At 54.1% G+C, this 17,412-nt stretch overlaps 2 protein-coding genes across 8 annotated transcripts in view; one reads left to right on the top strand and one right to left on the bottom strand.

Moving 5' to 3' along the window:
* Positions 1-3,527, bottom strand: BRD3OS (BRD3 opposite strand). Its single transcript, XM_033077811.1, has 2 exons — positions 3,486-3,527; positions 1-3,263 (listed from the first exon to the last, which is right to left on the bottom strand). The coding sequence occupies exon 2, from the start codon at positions 2,669-2,671 to the stop codon at positions 2,402-2,404; it is 270 nt and encodes an 89-aa protein (XP_032933702.1). The 5' UTR covers positions 2,672-3,263; positions 3,486-3,527; the 3' UTR covers positions 1-2,401.
* A 6,109-nt stretch (positions 3,528-9,636) lies between these two features.
* The window catches only part of VAV2 (vav guanine nucleotide exchange factor 2), a 122,368-nt gene continuing 114,592 nt past the window's right edge, over positions 9,637-17,412 (top strand). For all 7 annotated transcript variants that reach the window (XM_033077539.2, XM_033077537.2, XM_033077536.2 and 4 more), the window contains exon 1: positions 9,637-9,930. In XM_033077539.2, the coding sequence (XP_032933430.1) occupies positions 9,727-9,930 (204 nt within the window). In that variant the 5' untranslated portion in view covers positions 9,637-9,726. The remainder of the gene's footprint in view (positions 9,931-17,412) is intronic.

Here is a 17,412-nt window from a genome sequence, read left to right as displayed (position 1 = left end):
TGCATTCAAATCATTTTAATGCACTTTATCAAAGAGGCTACAACAGTGTTTGAAACGAGTGCATCACCACCACACAGCTGGCTCACAGAAACAGCCACAGCAGCCACTCCACAACCCTGCTGTGACCAGTGACACACAGAAATGGAAAATTACAGTCACATTCACAGAGATGGAAGGACAACTCATCCTCTTCTTCCTGCACTGTCACATCCAGCCTCCATCCTGGAAGAATTTATGCACATTCTTACGGGTTTAGTCTTGTATAGTCCAATTAACACTCTGCAAAATAACTGAATTTTGGTTTACCAGCCACGTTAACAAAAAGAGACTGATTATACCCAAAATAAGCATCTTCCTTACTGAAATTAAAAAGAAAATAAGTGTTGGATTTCTTTTTCTATAAGAAAAGGAAACGAACAGCTGGTTTGGGGGGATGTGCTGTTCCTTAAACTCCCAGAGTTCACGTGCTCCCCAGGGCTGGCCTGGAGCCCACCTCTCCTGCTTCTCCAGGTGAGTCCACCTGCAGTTCCCAGGGGAGCTCCTGCCTGGCTGGGTCAATCATCTCCTGTTCCCTCAGGCTGGAGCTGGGTCACACATCCCTGGCACTGCTCCCTGGCCGAGCCTCGCTGGGTTTGTGAATCTCACTGAACGCTTGCACCCACTTAAAAAACATTTATTCACTGAATGGTTTCTCCTCCAGAGCAAATCCTGACAGAACCAAGAGGGTTGTTTGTGTGCAGAGCAATGCACGGGTCTGCAAAGCAGCGAGGTGCAGCAGGTTTAAATCTATGAGCACACACACACAAGGTATCAAACACCAACACATGCAGAAATAGTGCTTTTAAAAAACAACGAGCTGCCTATTGTTTGCAGTGCTATGGAGCAGGGCTGATACACCAAACCTCTATGATTTCACTCTAGAACAGGTGTGTTCTGCTCAGTGCATTGAGTTCAGCAAGGTTGAGTGTCTGTGTGTTTCTTGTCACCCACATGGGAGAGGTGGAAGAGATTCTTTGCTGTATTTTTAAAAAAATTAAATAAATAAAGTGCTTGAAAAAATGCAAAGTAGGTTTTAGATAAATAGAACAGAAGTAATGACTGTGCCTAATAATAGGCAGGTAAATAATCCATCCTGAAGCTGACATCAAATACTGATTTGCCTGGAGCTAAGCCTGTGCCCAGGCACTGCTGGGTTGGACACATGGCCTAGGCAGGACAGAAAGGGCAGAACCCTGAAGAAGAACTTCCATGCTGAACCCTGGGCACAATAACTCACACCCCTGGAAGTGCTAGTTTTGTTTTTAACAAAGATTCAGGTGCCTGCTGAGCTGAGTTTCTCAGCATGATCATGCCTTGAGCAAGTCAGGATTCAGCAGAAACTTAAACCTGAAAGCAGCAGCCTCTGTGCCCAAGCAGGGCAGTGCTTCTCCCTCCTAAATTCCTCTAGCTAATCGAAACAATCCCAGACACAACTTTTAAAATGCATGCACCAAACCTACAATCCAACCTGAACTAGAAGTTAAACCCTTCCAAGCTACTGCATGCGTTAAAACTTGAATGCAAAGCAAACTCCAGTGGCCTCTTTCCTTCTGCAGCCCATTCAGGAGTGGGGCTGTGCTGTGCAGGAGTTTCCTCATGTCCCTTAGGACATGTGGGTATTTACAGGGGTTTCTTGCTGTTGCTTTGCTGGGCCTGTCCCTCCCTTTCAGGTGATTCATTTGGGATCTGTGTGAAAGGAGCCAGCTCCCCTGACTCCAGAACTCCTGACATTTCCATGATCCCACACTGGGAGATCAGACAGTGCCTTTCCTTTGCATGAAACTCCAGCACACCTTTCCTACCAGGCTCAGATTAAAGTCTCAACACATCCTCTCCTTGTTCCCACAAAAACCCCACTCCATTCCCAACTCAGGGCAGCAATAAAAGGAACACAGGGCAAACAGAACAAGTAATGGCCAGATGGTTTTGGAGATCAACTTCTTAAAACCACAGCCTTGATGGGAACAGATCTGTGCTCACCTCTGTCCCACCAGCATTCCCAGAGCTCTGGAAATGCCCCAGGACTGGCCAGTAAGGGTGGCTGGGGACAGTGCCCAAGTGCCAGCGGGTGTTCCTCAGGGCACACGAGCCACTTAGAAGCAACACATGGTCCAGCCCAGCCCCTGCCAAGATGCTGGGCAGCAACAGGCTTGAGAGCTCCCCAGCAGGACTGGGTTTGCTGTACACGCTCAGCAACATGCAGAATGGGAGTCTAAAAACAGCAAAATCAGAGACACAATCCCAGTTCAGCCTTCCCTGCCTCTGCTGGAAACGCTGCTTCCTGTGCAGGGCTGTGAGAGGGTGGTGCACACCCGCCTCCCCCAGCTCTGCTTCCTCTCCACGTGTGGATTCCCGTGGGGAATTACATAATAGAACAAAACTTGGACTGCCCCGTGTCCCTGGAGACATCCAGCTTGTTTTTGTCCCGCACCAGGATGGCCTCGTTGCCGTACTGCGAGTACCACATGCTCCTGCTGCGGCTCAGGTACGTGTTGGGTGGGGCTGACTCCAGTTTCTGCTGCTGCTGCTGCCAGATGAGCAGAGAGGTGTCCCTGTACCTCAGGCGGGCGTAGCCCTCGGACAGAGCCTTCTCAGGCAGGGGCACCCTCCCGTTCATCACCGGGTCACTCATCTGCCCGAGGAGAGCTCCACGAACAGGAGCTCCTTCCCAGCAGCTCCCAAGGAATCCCCGCTGGGGCTGTCCAGGTCGGTGGCTGCTGCTTGGAGCTCAAGGGAGAACATCCCAGGGGGCGGCTCTGGGGATCCACGAGCTGCTGGCACCGCTCAGGAGATGAAACAGAGCCCTAAAATCACAGCAGGCAGCTTGGCCTCGCTTAAAAACCACGCCAGGACTTCCGAGAGCTTCTCCAGCGGTGCTGCTGCTGGCGGTTCATGCTGGGAAGGGCCCACACGTGCTGGGTGTTGACAGTCCATGAAGCACCTCCATAGGTGTGAGCGCAGCTCTGCAGCCGGCCAGGTGGGGCTGAGCGGGTGTGGATGAGCTGAATGCCCTGGAGAAAGGATCCCGGAGGCGTGGGGAGGTCGGAGCTCAGCGGTCAGCGGTGCCCAGGCCCCTGGGCGGTGATGGACAGGGCCCGGCGCGTCACTGCGCAGGGATGCAGGAGAAGATGCAGGAGAAGATGCAGGAGAAGATGCAGGAGAAGATGCTCGGCCCCGCTCGTGGTACCCGAGCTGGGGGCGGGCCCGGCCCCTCCCGGCGGCACCTGCGGGGCACAGCGGGGTCACCCCAGGGGCTGGCAGCGTGTTCCCCACCCTGCCACCCCGCCACCCTCCCTTCCCGTGCCCCCCCTCCCGCCCGCCCCCAGACCCAGCCGCGATCCCCGCGGGTGTCCCCGCACCCCCCGAGCGGGGGTCCCACCACGCCCCCATTCCCACAGCACCCCCGAGGGTCCCCCCCGTGCCCCCCGGCCCTGCCCCGGCCCCACCGTGCTGCTCTGCCCGGCCCGGCCCGGCCCGGCCCCGCTGCGCTCGGCCCAGGCTCCGCCCGCGGTGATGCGCTCGGGAGGAGCCACGGCCGGGGCGGGCACGGGGGCGGGGGGACCGGGGATGGGACAGAACGGGACAGCATGGGACAGCTCCGGGGGGACCGGGGATGGGACAGAATGGGACAGGATGGGACAGAACGGGACAGCATGGGACAGACTCGAGGGGACCGGGGATGGGACAGAATGGGACAGCTCCGGGGGGACAGAGGGCATGGGACAGAATGGGACAGCATGGGACAGAATGGGACAGCTCCGGGGGGACCGGGGATGGGACAGAATGGGACAGCATGGAACAGAATGGGACAGCATGGGACAGAATGGGACAGCATGGGACAGCTCCGGGGGGACAGAGGGCATGGAACAGAACGGGACAGCATGGGACAGCATGAGACAGCTCCGGGGGGACCGGGGATGGGACAGCATGGGACAGCATGGGACAGCATGGGACAGAATGGGACAGACTCGGGGGGACCGGGGATGGGACAGAATGGGACAGCATGGAACAGAATGGGACAGCATGGGACAGCTCCGGGGGGACAGAGGGCATGGGACAGAATGGGACAGCATGGGACAGCATGGGACAGCATGGGACAGCTCCGGGGGGACAGAGGGCATGGGACAGAATGGGACAGCTCCGGGGGAACCGGGGATGGGACAGAATGGGACAGCATGGGACAGACTCGGGGGGACCGGGGCTGGGACAGCCTGGGACAGCTCGGGGGGACCGAAGGGATGGGACAGAATGGGACAGTATGGGACAGAATGGGACAGCGCCGGGGGGACAGAGGGGATGGGACAGAATGGGACAGACTCGGGGGCTGCAGGGACATGGGACACGATGGGACAGCTCCGGGGGGACCGAGACCGAGGGCATGGGACAGCATGAGACAGAATCGAGGGTGCCGGCGGACCGGGGGTGGGACAGCTCCGGGGGGACAGAGGGGATGGGACAGCATGGGACAGCGCCGGAGGTGCAGGGAACACCGGGGATGGCAGTGGAGTAGCCCGAGCTGGATTTGGGGTCCGGATTTGTGGGTCTGGACTATGGCAGTGAAGTTCCCCAGGATGGATTTGTGGGTCCGGGGATGGCAGTGAAGTTCCCCAAGATGGATTTCTGGGTTTAGAGATGGTAGTGGGATTCCCCAAGATGGATTTGTGGGTTCAAGGATTGCAGTGGAGCTCCCCGGGGTGGATTTGTGGGTTCAGAGATGGCAGTGGGGCTCCCCAAGATGGATTTTGGGTTCTGGGATGCCAGTGGAGCTCCCCAGAATGGATTTGTGGGCTCAGAGATGGCAGTGGGGCTCCCCAGGGTGGATTTGGGGCTCCGGGGATGGCAGTGAAGTTCCCCAGGGTGGATTTTTGGGTTCTGGGATGGCAGTGAAGTTCCCCAGGGTGGATTTTTGGGTTCTGGGATGGCAGTGAAGTTCCCCAGGGTGGATTTTTGGGTTCTGGGATGGCAGTGGGGCTCCCCCAGTGGGAGCCACCCAGCACTGGACTCACAATGTTTTAAACACCCAGCCCAGCGTGTGTGCTGAGCCCATACTGGGAGCACTGGGGCTGAACTGGGGGAGTCCTCCCAAGCCCCCAAGGGCTCTCCCAGCTTCCTCAGGCTGGGATTTCCAGCCCACTCTCCTTTCTGGGGGGGGTCTGTGGTACAGCCGCGTGTGCTGGGGAGGTGCCAGCACCCCTTGGACCCCTTAGGGCTCCCCAGTGACCCCCACCCCTGGGGTGGGGACAGGCAGGGGACACCCCTGTGTGCTGCCACCTCACCCCACCCTCCCCGTGGGCAGTGACCGAGCATCCCCTCCTTGACCTCAGCATCGCTGTGTGCCCCGGCTCCTCTCCTTATCCCGCCTGCCCCCTGGCCAGGCAGCACGAAATATGTTTTGAAGAGAGCTGCAGGGCTTATTCTCTTCCTGATGATGCTAAATTTAAGCTCTCAATCTTCTTATCTGCTGTGAAGGCAGCGCCATCTAATCTCCCGCGAAGGAGCGGGTGCATTTATCCGAGCAGAGCTGCTCCGGGCGCTGCTCGCTGCTTCTGCTCGCCCTTCACGGACACCAACAGGAGCCTGTGGTTTGCTTCCGTCAGAGGGAAGGCATGCTGCAATTCCCTGTTCCCAGGAGATCGGGGCCAAACACAAAGAAGACGGAAGAAAAAAAAAAAAAAAGAATGATCGCGCTGTTAAATTGTTTATTATCACAACTGTCCTGACTCTGCAGCCCCGACCCGCTCGTGGAAGCTGCAGAACGCAGTGCAAAATGCTTCAGCGGACAAGAGTTGGGATTTTTTTAAGGCTCTCTAGGTCTTGTCTGTAAAATTCGTGGCTCTGTTATCACCAAACTAACAGAAGTTGGTAAAGGGGGGTGGGAGCACTGCCGAGAGAGGACAAGGAGGGGGATTGGAACCTGCCTGGCTGACCCCTCCAGACCCCACTGCTGCGAGTCCCCGAGCCAGGACCCCTCCCAAATGAACCATGGAGGGTTCAGTGAATGGATGAGGTGAAATCCAGGTGCTGGTTTGCTCCTTTCCACCTTCCTCCGAGGAAATCTCTGCTTTGCTGTCCCCGAGCTGCCTCGGGCTCTTCCCCTTGGCCACCTCCCGGGGCTGTCTGATTTTGATGGCAAACCTGTTGGGATGGAGCCCGGTGCAGGATGTTTAACTGAGGATTAATTTAATTTAAGTGAGGATATCCCAGCAGCGCAGTGATGGTGTTGGGAGCTGCTAGCTGGTGCTTGCTGGTCTTCAGCACAGCTGGGGCATCCCAAAATGAGATTCTTCCACAGGGGAGTGCCAGGGGGCAGAATAATTTACCAGCGGAGTTGTACTCTCAGGCTAAACAAAGATCCCGTTGTACAGAGGAGAATGCAGCTCATCCCTCCTGCCAGGTTAATTTTCCTGCTCCTTTCCGTGCTCCCCTCCCTGGGCAGCTCCGGAGGTGATTCCTGCGGGAAGGGCTGGGACAGGAGCTCTGCTGGCAGCGGAGGAAAATTGCGGTGAGAGTGGCAGGGTGCACCTTGTCCGGGCAGGTAGATCAGGTGTGTGATGAGCCAGACACAGCATTATTGTCTGTACCCACTTTGGTGGCCCTGTGATTTCCCCCATCATCGAGCAGCGAGTTTGCCGGGCTGGGCTTGCACTGATTTCCTAAAATAGCCGGTGAAAGGAGATCACAAAATCTGAGGGCGGGTTGCAAATGGCACGCAGGCTGTGTGACAGCTGCCGTGGCAGCAGCCGGGCCGGCTCCTGCTCTGGGGACCCTGGCTCCAGCTGGACACGTCCCCTGGCAGCCAGCACGGCTCCGGGACAGGCTGCTGCACGCTTGGACTAATCCAGAAGGTGGCAATGGCAATCCACAGACGCTGCCTGGCTGGGAAAAGAGGATTTCCTGGTGGTGTGGCTCTGGTGTTTAAGGGATATTTTCACTGTGGCTGCTTCTCTGCATGTAGAGAACCCCAGAGTGACAGCAAACATTGCAGAAAATTCACCTTTCTTGGTATTTTGGGGTTGATTTGTAAGGTATGGTGTCCTCGCACATGTTAGTGCATTTAATTTCCTTCCTTCCTTCTGTTTCTGTCCTCCTCTCCTTCCACTATTCCATGCAGGACTGGGATGTCCCCAGCCACTCTGTGACATTCCCAAACTGCCACCACTTCACCAGCCAGGTCCCCATTGCTTTCCCTGTGCATTGGGACCCGAGCAATGGGGTCTGCCTGCCAGGCTCCCTGTCTGGGGACATTCGGGGGTGACAAAGCACAAGGATCGCTCTGGCAGCCCCTTCCTGGTGCATCCAGCCACCTCTCGGGCCTGTCTCGTGCGAGGAGCTGAAACAAAAGTCTGAGAGAGGAGAGAGGAGAGAGGAGAGAGGAGAGAGGAGAGAGGAGAGAGGAGAGAGGCTGCACGCTGGGTCCCCAGCAGAGGGTGGTGTCAGCTCTGCCCTGCCCGCCTGGCATTCCCTGGCATTCCCTGGGTGCCTGGCATTCCCAGCAGTGCCAAGAGGCAGGAGAGGGGAGCACAAAATCCAACCTCTTTAATTTATTCAAGCTCCCTTCTTGAAAAGGATTCTATGTCCTCTCCACACCCCCATCCTCCTGCAGGACACTTTGGACAGTGTGGAGCTCCCAGCTCACCAGCGTGTGCTGGATCCCCGCTCTTGCTGAGCCTGGCTGCTCAGGTTTTGGTTGTTTTTATTTTTCCTGCTCTCAGAAGCAGCTCTGCCATCCACCAGCCCTTCGGGCTGCTGCAGAGGTAGGCGAGGAGCGAACTCGCTCCAACACCTCCCACGCAGAGCCTGGCTCTGCAGCTGCAGGGATTGTTCCCAAGTGTCCAGGGGCCAAGAACGCTTTTTATTACTCAGTAAAAAAGCCAGGCGGTGGCTCGCAGCTTTAATTATGCACATATAATAAACTCCTCTGTTGTCATCTACCTAGAGACCTGACCTCACACGGCAGGCTGGTACAAAATTATCCCTGGCACCACTCCACTGCCTTCAGTAACCTCGTGATTCCTGCCCATGGGTGCTGTCGGAGGGCAGAAACCCTTTGTGAAGAGCTAAAAGATCAAGAAAATCATTCAGAGAAAGCAGCTCCTCAGGGTATGGGGAGTGTGGGCTGAGATCTGAATAGTCCCGGGGCAGGGCGCAGCTCTGATGGTGAGAGCGGAGCGTGTGGATGCTGCTGGCTCCTGGATCGCGCTGTTCATACCCTGCCCTGGCCCAGGGGCACAGCCAGGCTGAGGATTCCTCCTTTAAAAAAACCCCCAGACTTTCCTTGGAATACGAAACAATTGTTTTCTGTTCTTCGGAGAGATCCTAGATTGAAAATGAAGGATCATGGCGCTAGAGTTGCTCTTTCTCCTTTATCTGCGCTTGGCTCCATTTGGAAGAGATTAGTGTTGCATTTGTTTGACATCCAGGTTAATAGCTTCCCTTCGTCCCAGTGCCGGCTTCCGGCTCTGCCTATCTGGAAAGCCGGGCTGGAAATTAATCGGCAAACTCTGGGGAGAGGATCTCGGAAGAAAACTCAGAACAGATTTGAAAAGAGGCTGTTCTAAGCCCCGCTGATTTGGAAGGAAGCCACCGGTGAAAATCAGAGATTTTTTCAAGAGTTTGCTGCCAAGGAGTTAATGCCTGAGAGTCGAGGTTTTTAATAAATACACTGGTAATTAATTATAGGAGTTGTCCTCCCGTTTGAAAGTCAAGGAACACGATCGCTTGTTTGGGTTAAACATCTCCCCTGCAGTATTTGCAACCCAAACACGGGATGGTGACGAGCGGGAGCTCAGACAAAGCGGGGTCTGTGTGTATGTGCGGCTGGGGGGAGCCCCGGGGAGCGGGGACCCCCAAAATGACAAAATGTGGGGACAGCCAAGCAGGGACCCCGCAAAATGTGGGGACAGCCCAGCAGCAGCGGGGCTCGGGGCGGCTTTCCCGGAACAGGGAGAGGAGCGGCAGCGCTGGGATACGACAACGGAGCGGGGGGGAAGGACAAAAAAAAAAAATTAAAAAAAATAGAAAACCAGGAAAAATACAAAAGGAGAGGGGGGAAAGGAAGAAATACCGGGGGAAAAAGCGGTCTGGGAGCCAAAGCGTGGCGAAGCGCCCCCCGCCCCCGCCGGCAGCCCGGGCTCCCGCAGACAAAGGGGCGGCGGGGCGGACCGGGGGCGGACCGGGGCTGCTCCGCTGCCCGGGGCGGGGACAAAACTCGCACCCGCGGCTGCTCCGCCGCTCGGCCGTGCAGGTGGGGTCCCTCCGCCGAGCAAGTTTGCACAGGGCACCGCCACGGAGTTGCGCGGAGGAGCGGAGGGGTGGCCCCGCCGTGCCTGTCTATCTGTCCGTCCGTCCGTCCGTCCATCCGCCGCTTTGTTCCCGGAGGATGCGGCGCGCCTAACCCCGGCCGAGGCGGTGGGGCCGCAGCGGGGGCAGGGGCAGCCCTCCGCCGGAAAACTCCGCGCCGCCCTCCTCCCTCCTCCTCCTCCTCCTCCTCTTCCTCCTCCTGCTGCTGCTGCCGGCCGGAGCCCCGGCGCGGAGCGATGCTCTCGGGGCCGGCGGGCGGCGATGGAGCGGGGCCATAGCGCGGAGCCGCCCAGCACAGCGGCCCCTCGGGCAGCCGCCCGCGGCCCCTGAGGAGGAGGAGGAGGAGGAGGAAGAGGAAGGCCGGGGGAGAGAGAGCAGAGCGCGGCCATGGAGGAGTGGCGGCAGTGCGGCCGCTGGCTCATCGACTGCAAAGTTTTGCCCCCGAACCACCGGGTGGTCTGGCCCTCGGCGGTGGTCTTCGACCTGGCGCAGGCGCTGCGGGACGGGGTGCTGCTGTGCCAGCTGCTCCACAACCTCTCCCCCGGCTCCATCGACCTCAAGGACATCAACTTCAGGCCGCAGATGTCCCAGGTAGGAGGGGAGCGATGGGCGGAGGGGTGGCGGCGTGGGGAACCCCCAGGAGCGCCTGGATCCCGGGATGCGGCTGCTGCTGTGGCACGGCTTTGGGATGGGTTGGGATGGATGGGATGGGATGGATGAGATAGGATGGGATGTATGGGATGGATACTGTGATACTGTTTCACCCCCCTGGATACTCGGCAGCCCCTCCCAGTTTTTTTTATTCCCTCGCCGGTCCAGCGCCGGGGGAGCCGCGGCCGCACGGGAAAGGCTCCGAGGAGAGGAGAGAACACCCCGGGAAGGAGGGAAACATCCCCCTTGTGTTTACAGCCGTGGCGAAACAAAAGCAAATAACAGGGCTAAAGGAGATGGGATTATTCGGGGTTTTCATGGAGGCGCTGCTTCGTCTGAGATGTGCGGGAGGAGCGGGCGCCGGGACGAAACTTTAGCTGGGAAGACTCAAAGCAAAATAAATGAATAAATTTATGAAAACACACGGAGCTCTGGTGCTCTGCCAGCGTGGCCGGGCAGGGAGCGAGGCCAGAGCAGAGCCCGAGCCCCGGAGCTGCATCCCAGGTGATGGGGGCTCAGCTCAGGGACCCCAATCCCATCCCTCTCATCGTGGCTCTCCCATTTGGGCACTTTGAAAGGGCTCCATCCTTGGAAGTGTTTCCAGTTCCTGCTTGGTTTGGTGGAAGGAGGCTTAAACAAACGGAAAAAAGGAAAAAAAAAGAAGTAAAATCAGCTCAGGTTGTTTGGGGTCTCAATGCTCCGCTGGTGTTTTTGCAAGCTGAGCTGGAGGTATTTGCATGGAATGGGGAAGTGAAATCATTTAGAGACAAACGAGATGGGGGTTTGTGCCCTGCCCGCCGGCAGCCCCTGCGCTGGGGAGGTAATTTCAGAGTGCTGGCTTTTATTTTTGAACAACAGGTTCTAGTGGTGCAGTTCAAGGGAAACTTTCTGTGTTTAACTTCGCTGAAACCTTCTAGGATAAATAACCTGCAGTGCCCACACGAGCTCTGTTCCTGTGCTGAGAGAGCAAATCCCTCTCCCTTTTTCCGCTGCAGTTCCCTTCCAGGACAATGTTTTTTTTTCCAGCTGTTTGTTCCCTTCACCCTGCAGGACACAGGGGTGGCTGCTGTGGTTGAGCTCCCACATTTGGAGCCCCTGTTTGGGGAGCAGAGGGTGCTGTGCTGTGAGCACGTCCTTGATCCCTGAAGCACCAGGATGGGAATCCCCAGCCCTGTGGTGAAACCAGCCCCGAGTAAATAACAACACGTCCTGATGCCTCTTCCCAGGGTGGAACAATGCTGGGAGATTTCCTCTTGGCTTTCCAGGCTATGAACTGATCAAACTGTTTTCCGCTCAGCCTGATGTTTCCAAATATAAACTGCTGTGCAGGAGCTGAGGATGGGGAGGGCTGGAGCTTTCCTAGAACGTGCTGAGAATGGCACACTGTATTTTGGGTTTGGTTTTATTTTTTAAGGGAATACTGTAATCCTACAAAGCTTATTTTGGTGTGGTGGTTGCCCTTGTGGGGAGTTCAGAGTGGGTTTAGAGATGTGGCACTTGGGGACGTGGTTTAGTGGCAGATTTGGCAGTGCTGGATTATTGCTTGGACTCGATCTTAGAGGGCTTTTCCAACCTGAGCTCTGGTTCTGTGGGAGCTGGGATGCAGGCAGGATCCTGGGGTGGTTTGGAAGGAGGCTCTTGCTGCCCTTGCTGAGGCAGGAGTTTGCTGGCTGGAGGGGAGAGTTTACAGCCCTGCTGTCTTTAATAGAATTGCTTTCTGCTTATCCCACCTGGCTGCTCTCACAGCATCAGGGGATGCGTGAGGGGACTGACTGGGATGGGTTTGGTGGCCCTGTCTCTGAAAATCAGGTCATTAGAGGGGAGCAGCTCAGAGCTGAGCCCACAGGACCTGCAGAGCATCACCTGGGGTGGGAGTGGATGGTGAGGCTCAGGATGGAACCCAAACCACTCTGGAGTCAGCCTTTATATCCGATGTGTTTGGTGCTCTTTTGGTAATTCCTGAGTTTGGGAATTTGGATTCTTCCCAGAGAGGTTAAAGGCTGCACTGGCAGCCTGGGGAGGTGATGGGGAGGGAGGAGCTGACCCAACCACAGAGGGGACAAAGCCCTGCTGTGGCTCTGGGGGAGCAGTTCAGCATCTCTAGGGCAAATTTCAGAGGAGCAGTGTAGGAATCTGTCTTTGTCACTGAGCTGTGATGTGCTCAGACACGGGGTAGGGATGCAGAGCGCGCTGAGGAACTTCAGAGGTGGTTTTTGATGAGAAATGCACATTTTGCCTGGCTGGCTGGACTGGCTAACCAGCTGTCTGCCTCACTAGAGAGCTCCTTTTGTTATTAATCAGGTGAAATGCCAGGGGACAAGACACTTGTGCTAGACTTGAAACACTCAGTAATACTCAGAATATTCTGTCACCCACCTTTCCCTCTGAATTAAGTGGGGCTGTGCAGGTGTGTAATGAAAAACAGATTTTTGCCCGAGGTGAGCAGCGTTTCAAAGGCCACAGGTGAAATCACATCTCTGCAGAGCAACACTTTAAGATCCAGGCAGTTGTGTGGGTTTTTTTTTAATCCCTTTCCACACTGATTTGTTTTTCCTTGACGTGTGCTGCGAGGCGAGGTTGGAGCAGCACAGGGAGGATGCAGGGACTGTGGAGAGATGGATTTGGTGTCCCTGTCCTCCTAAAAACTCCCCAGCCTCATGAAACCTCCCTGTGCTTGTTCAGTGTGTGACCACACAGCAGTAATTTCATACATGATGCTCAATTAAATAAATCACTCCAATAGGTTGCACTCTGAAGTTTTCTTTATTTTTTCATGTTCAGCTCCCAGAGACCCAAATCTGGTGTTTGGTGGTGCCTGGGAGGATGGGATGACCCAAAGAACTTCCAGAGTGGCCAACAAAATAAACAGGAAAAACAATCTTGAATCCCAGCTCTCCTCTGAGAGCAGTTTCCATGAGCCTGGAGTAAAACTTCATTTCTGCTCCTTGCTTCTGCACAGCTGGGAGGTGGCACGAGGGTGACTGCCCTCGGTGCTTATTGATCACTGTGTCTGTTCCTGTGATTGGATTTCTGGGGGTGTCATTCAGGGTGATTTTCCAGCCAACTGGGAGAGTGTGCTGCAAAGGACATTTGAATTTTGCAAGTAGGAAAGTGTGGTTTGCATTCCCAGAGCCCCACTCCTCTCCCCATTCCCTTCCTAATTCCACTCCTCTCTCACTGTGTGCTACAGCTGCTCTTGGCAGTGAGATGGAGATCTTTAAGCTTTGCATTTTCATCAATAATTAGGTTTGAACCTAATTTTGTTAAATCTCTGGTCAAATACAAATTAAATGACTCTCCACTCCTGTTTCAGCATAAAAAATATGTGCAATGCAACACCTGCATGCTTGGGTGAGGTTGATATTTGGTGTTTTGTGAGGTTTTCCTTTTTCTTTATTTGCCTTAGATAAAATTAATCCTTCCTGACAGGGCCTTGGATGTGTTTGGAGGTTGGTGGGGGAGCTGCTCCCTCTCAGGCTGCATCAGCTGTGCCAGACACCTTTGCAAGTGTGGGAGCTGGTCAGGAATTATCCAGGAAAACTGGGGGATCTGGGATTTTCCTGCAGAGCTCCAGATCCCTGTCCCTGAGCTCAGCCTCATGGGGATGCTGTGGAGGGAATTTCTGCTCCCAGTCTCTGAAGGAAAATGGGTTCATTCAAGGGAGAACAACTGAGGAAGAACAGTGAAACCCCCAAATCCTGGGGAGAAAAAAGAGGGAAATGGGGGAAATGAGGGAAATAGGGAAATGAAGGGAATGGGGGGGGGGAAAGAAGGAAAAGAGGGGAATGGGGGAAATAAAGCAAAAGAGTGAAATGAGAGGAATGGGGGAAAGCAGTGCAGGGTGAACGTGGTCCATGCACAGCCTTGGAGCAGAAATGGCCAGCTCATTAAGAATTCTTGTTTTCACTGGGGGAAATGGGGAGAAAAAGGGGGAAATGAGGGAAATAGGGAAATGAAGGGAATGGGGGGAAAAGAAGGAAAAGAGGGAAATGGGGGGAAAAGAGGGGAATGGAGGAAATGAGGGACATAGGGAAAAGAGGGGAATGAGGGGAAAAGAGGGAAATGGAGGAAATGAGGGAAATAGGGAAAAGAGGGGAATGAGGGAAAAAGAAGGAAATTGGGGGGAAAGGGGGGAATGGGGGAAATAAAGGAAAAGAGTGAAATGAAGGGAATGGGGGAAAACAGTGCAGGATGAACATGGTCCATGCACAGCCTTGGAGCAGAAATGGCCAGCTCATTAAGAATTCTTGTTTTCACTGGGGGAAATGGGGAGAAAAAGAGGGAAATGGAGGAAATGAGGGAAATAGGGAAAAAAAGGAAAAGAGAGGAATTGGGGGAAAAGAGAGGAATGGGGGGGGGAAAAGAGGGGAATGGGGGAAATAAAGGAAAAGGGTGAAATGAGGGGAATGGGGGAAAGCAGCACAGGGTGAACGTGGTCCATGCACAGCCTTGGAGCAGAAATGGCCAGCTCATTAAGGATTCTTGTTTTGAAGCATATTGCCATCTCTCCAGAGGGAATCCACCCCGCCCTGCAGGTTTGATTGGGGCCCTGGAGGCTGATGAGAGGCAGAAAACATAATTGGAGCAATGGCTGGGCTGCCCAGTGCTCTGCTTTGCTCTTATTAGGGAACCACACAGACAAGTGCCTGCCAGGATTGATGTGCAACCTCCCCGAGCTCCCAGATCCTCCTGGCCTGTTGTTTTTGCTTCATTTGCCATCAAAATCCCATTTATTTGGGATGTAGGTGCTGCTTTGCTGTGGAGCAGGTGGCTTGGAGCCTCTCCCCCAGGTACAGGGGAGAGGGAGGTGTGCTGGAGGGTTTGGTGCAGGTAATTATTCACAAGGCTTTGGGGTTTTTAACGTGCCACTTGAAGGGTTTATAGCTACAGTGCTTGTAATTGCTTCCATATGTCATGATAGTAGTTAAATAAATTCAGAATTATCAGAGCTGGCTGGCTGGGTGGGTTCTTTGAGCAAATTCTGATTTACCCTGCTCAGCTCCTCTGGCTTTTTATTTACTCGCTGCTTTTTGAAAGTGAGTTCTGTTAAAAAAAAATTAAAAAAACAGAAAAAAACCCCAGGCTGTGAAAAACAGCCTCATTCCATCTCCCTGTTTACTGTGTCTCCCTGACTTCCCGTTTGGATGGGCTGAGCCTCACAGAGGAAATAAAAAGGTGCTCTGTGTGTCCAGGCTCGTGAGCTCCTTGCAAAGCAGGAGCAGCTCCCACTCTTCCTGCCCAGCCCCGCTCTGCATGCCAAGCAGAGCCCTAAAAAACCTCCTGTCAGCACAGGCTGGAGCTCTCTGGGGCTGGAGGATCCCTCTGAACCTGCAGCTGAAGGCTCATAAATATTCTGGTGGGGCAGCACAAGGTGGGGAGTGTTGGATGGATGCTGAGGGTTGTGCCAAGCAGCCTCAAAAGCAGTGAAAACTTTTTAAAATTTGTTTTTTTCTGTGCTCTTGAATGATTGATGAGAGCTAAATACCTGCATTAAACACCTACCAGCAGCAGGCTCTTGAATGAATAGATGCCTTTAAAAACACAAAGTCAAAAAAACCCCAAAACAAACAAAAAAAACCCAAAAAAAGGCGATTTGGTGGGTTTTTTTAGAGCAGCCTTGATGAGCTGTAAAAAATGCTTGGCTGGTCCATACTGATCCATCCTGGGTGCTCTGCCAGGAGCTGGGTCCCTGCACAGAGCAGCAGGAGGATTTTGGGCACTGCTCAGCTGCTGGGGCTGAGTGGGGCAGTTGGGTGAGGAATGGGGGAAAAGAGGGAAATTAGGAAAAAAGAGGGAAATGGAGGAAATGAGGGGAATGGGGGGAAAAGAGGGAAAACAGGGAAATGGGGAGGAAAAGAGGAAAATGAGGGAAAAAGAGGGAAATGGGGAAAAGAAGGAAATGAGGGAAATTAGGGAAAAGAGGGAAATGGAGGAAATTAGGGAAAAGAGGGGAATGGGGGAAATAAAGGAAAAAGTGAAATGAGGGGAATGGGGGAAATGAAATGAGGAAAACGAGGGAATTGGGGCTGGATTGTGTGGGAGGGCTGAGCATCCCCACCACCCTGGCTTGTGGGAACCCCAAACCCTTTTCCTTCAGCTCATCTGGAGCCAGAAGGGACCTCATTTTTGCCAGGGACAGAAATGTTGCTCCAGACTGACCCCAGGGCAAATTTTTGATCTGTTCCTTTGTCCTTCCTTAAAGAGACAAATCCTTTTCCCAGTGTTGGAGCTGTTTCCCTTCTCCACTTGACTCCCCTCAAGCTGTGTTGAAAAATAGATCAAATGTGCTCATCCCAAAAATGTCACAGCCTGGGTTTGGGCTTTCTGGGACAGAGCTGGGCTGGGAGGATCAGGATCCCATTGATTTGGGGTGCAGAGTGAATGAGTGGCTGCAGGGCTGTGAGGTGCCTGTGCTGGGTTGGAGAGGATTGAGCTTGGAAAGTGCAGTGAATTTAGAAAATGTAGTGAATTTGGAAAGTGCAGTGAGCTTGGAAAATGCAATGAATTTGGAAAGTGCAGTGAGGTTGGAAAATGCAGTGAATTTGGAACATGCAGTGATTTGGAAAATGCAGTGAGCTTGGAAAGTGCAGTGAATTTAGAAAATGCAGTGAACTTGCAAAGTGCAGTGAATTTGGGAAGTGCAGTCAATTTGGAAAATGCAGTGAGCTTGGTCACACCTCTGGGAACTGAAGCCTCTCTCTGCTTTGATTTTTAAAGCATGGATCCCCCTTTGAGCTGTGCAGCACTTTTTAAAAATAATTTTTTATTTCCTCACGCCACTCTCAGCATCAGTTTGCTCCTTGGGACTTCCAGTGACTCCTGTGTCACCCAGCAGTATCCCCTGCTGATTCCAAACCTCAAAGCTCCTTTACAGGAGGGGAAGGACCTTCCTCTCAGGGTGACTTCATCACCATCCCTCTGACAACTTCACTGATGAAATTATTTTTGTCTGTCCCTTTCTTTCTCTCTGGAGAAAGATCTGTTTCCAACACCAGTGACTTTTCCTCCCTGCTTTGTGTTTTCTTTGGGTGCAGCTCAGGGCTGTGCTTCACCCTCTGGAGCCCCCCAGATGTGCAGGGACAGATGTGCTGGGCTCTCCCTCCTGGCTGCCTGGAGGTTGCAGAGTGCAGAACTTTGTACAGAACAAATCTGTGCTGCTCTGCAGGTGTCTCATACCTGGGCTTTGTGACTTTGCTGAGCCCTGTGGCTGTGATTTGATTTTTCCCTGCACATTTTGTGCTTCTGGGAGTGTTTGTCTGGGCTAGCCCAGCCCTGCAGTGTAGTCTGTGTTAGCAGCGAGGTTTAGCTGAGATACCCTAACCTGAAAGGTTAAATAATTTAAGAATTTTATATCTGTGATGGGTGTTTGGGCTGTCTGAGTCCCCTCCTGTGTCACAGGGTGTTTGTGCTCTACCTAAAGCC

The sequence above is a fragment of the Catharus ustulatus genome, chromosome 21, assembly GCF_009819885.2.
Source record: "Catharus ustulatus isolate bCatUst1 chromosome 21, bCatUst1.pri.v2, whole genome shotgun sequence".
In the NCBI taxonomy this organism is placed as follows: domain Eukaryota; kingdom Metazoa; phylum Chordata; class Aves; order Passeriformes; family Turdidae; genus Catharus; species Catharus ustulatus.
This window is presented reverse-complemented; position numbering and strand designations above follow the sequence as displayed.

What these genes read in the sequence shown, in the direction of transcription:
- BRD3OS (XM_033077811.1), bottom strand. Translation starts at nt 2,671, where the DNA reads ATGAGTGACCCGGTGATGAACGGGAGGGTGCCCCTGCCTGAGAAGGCT.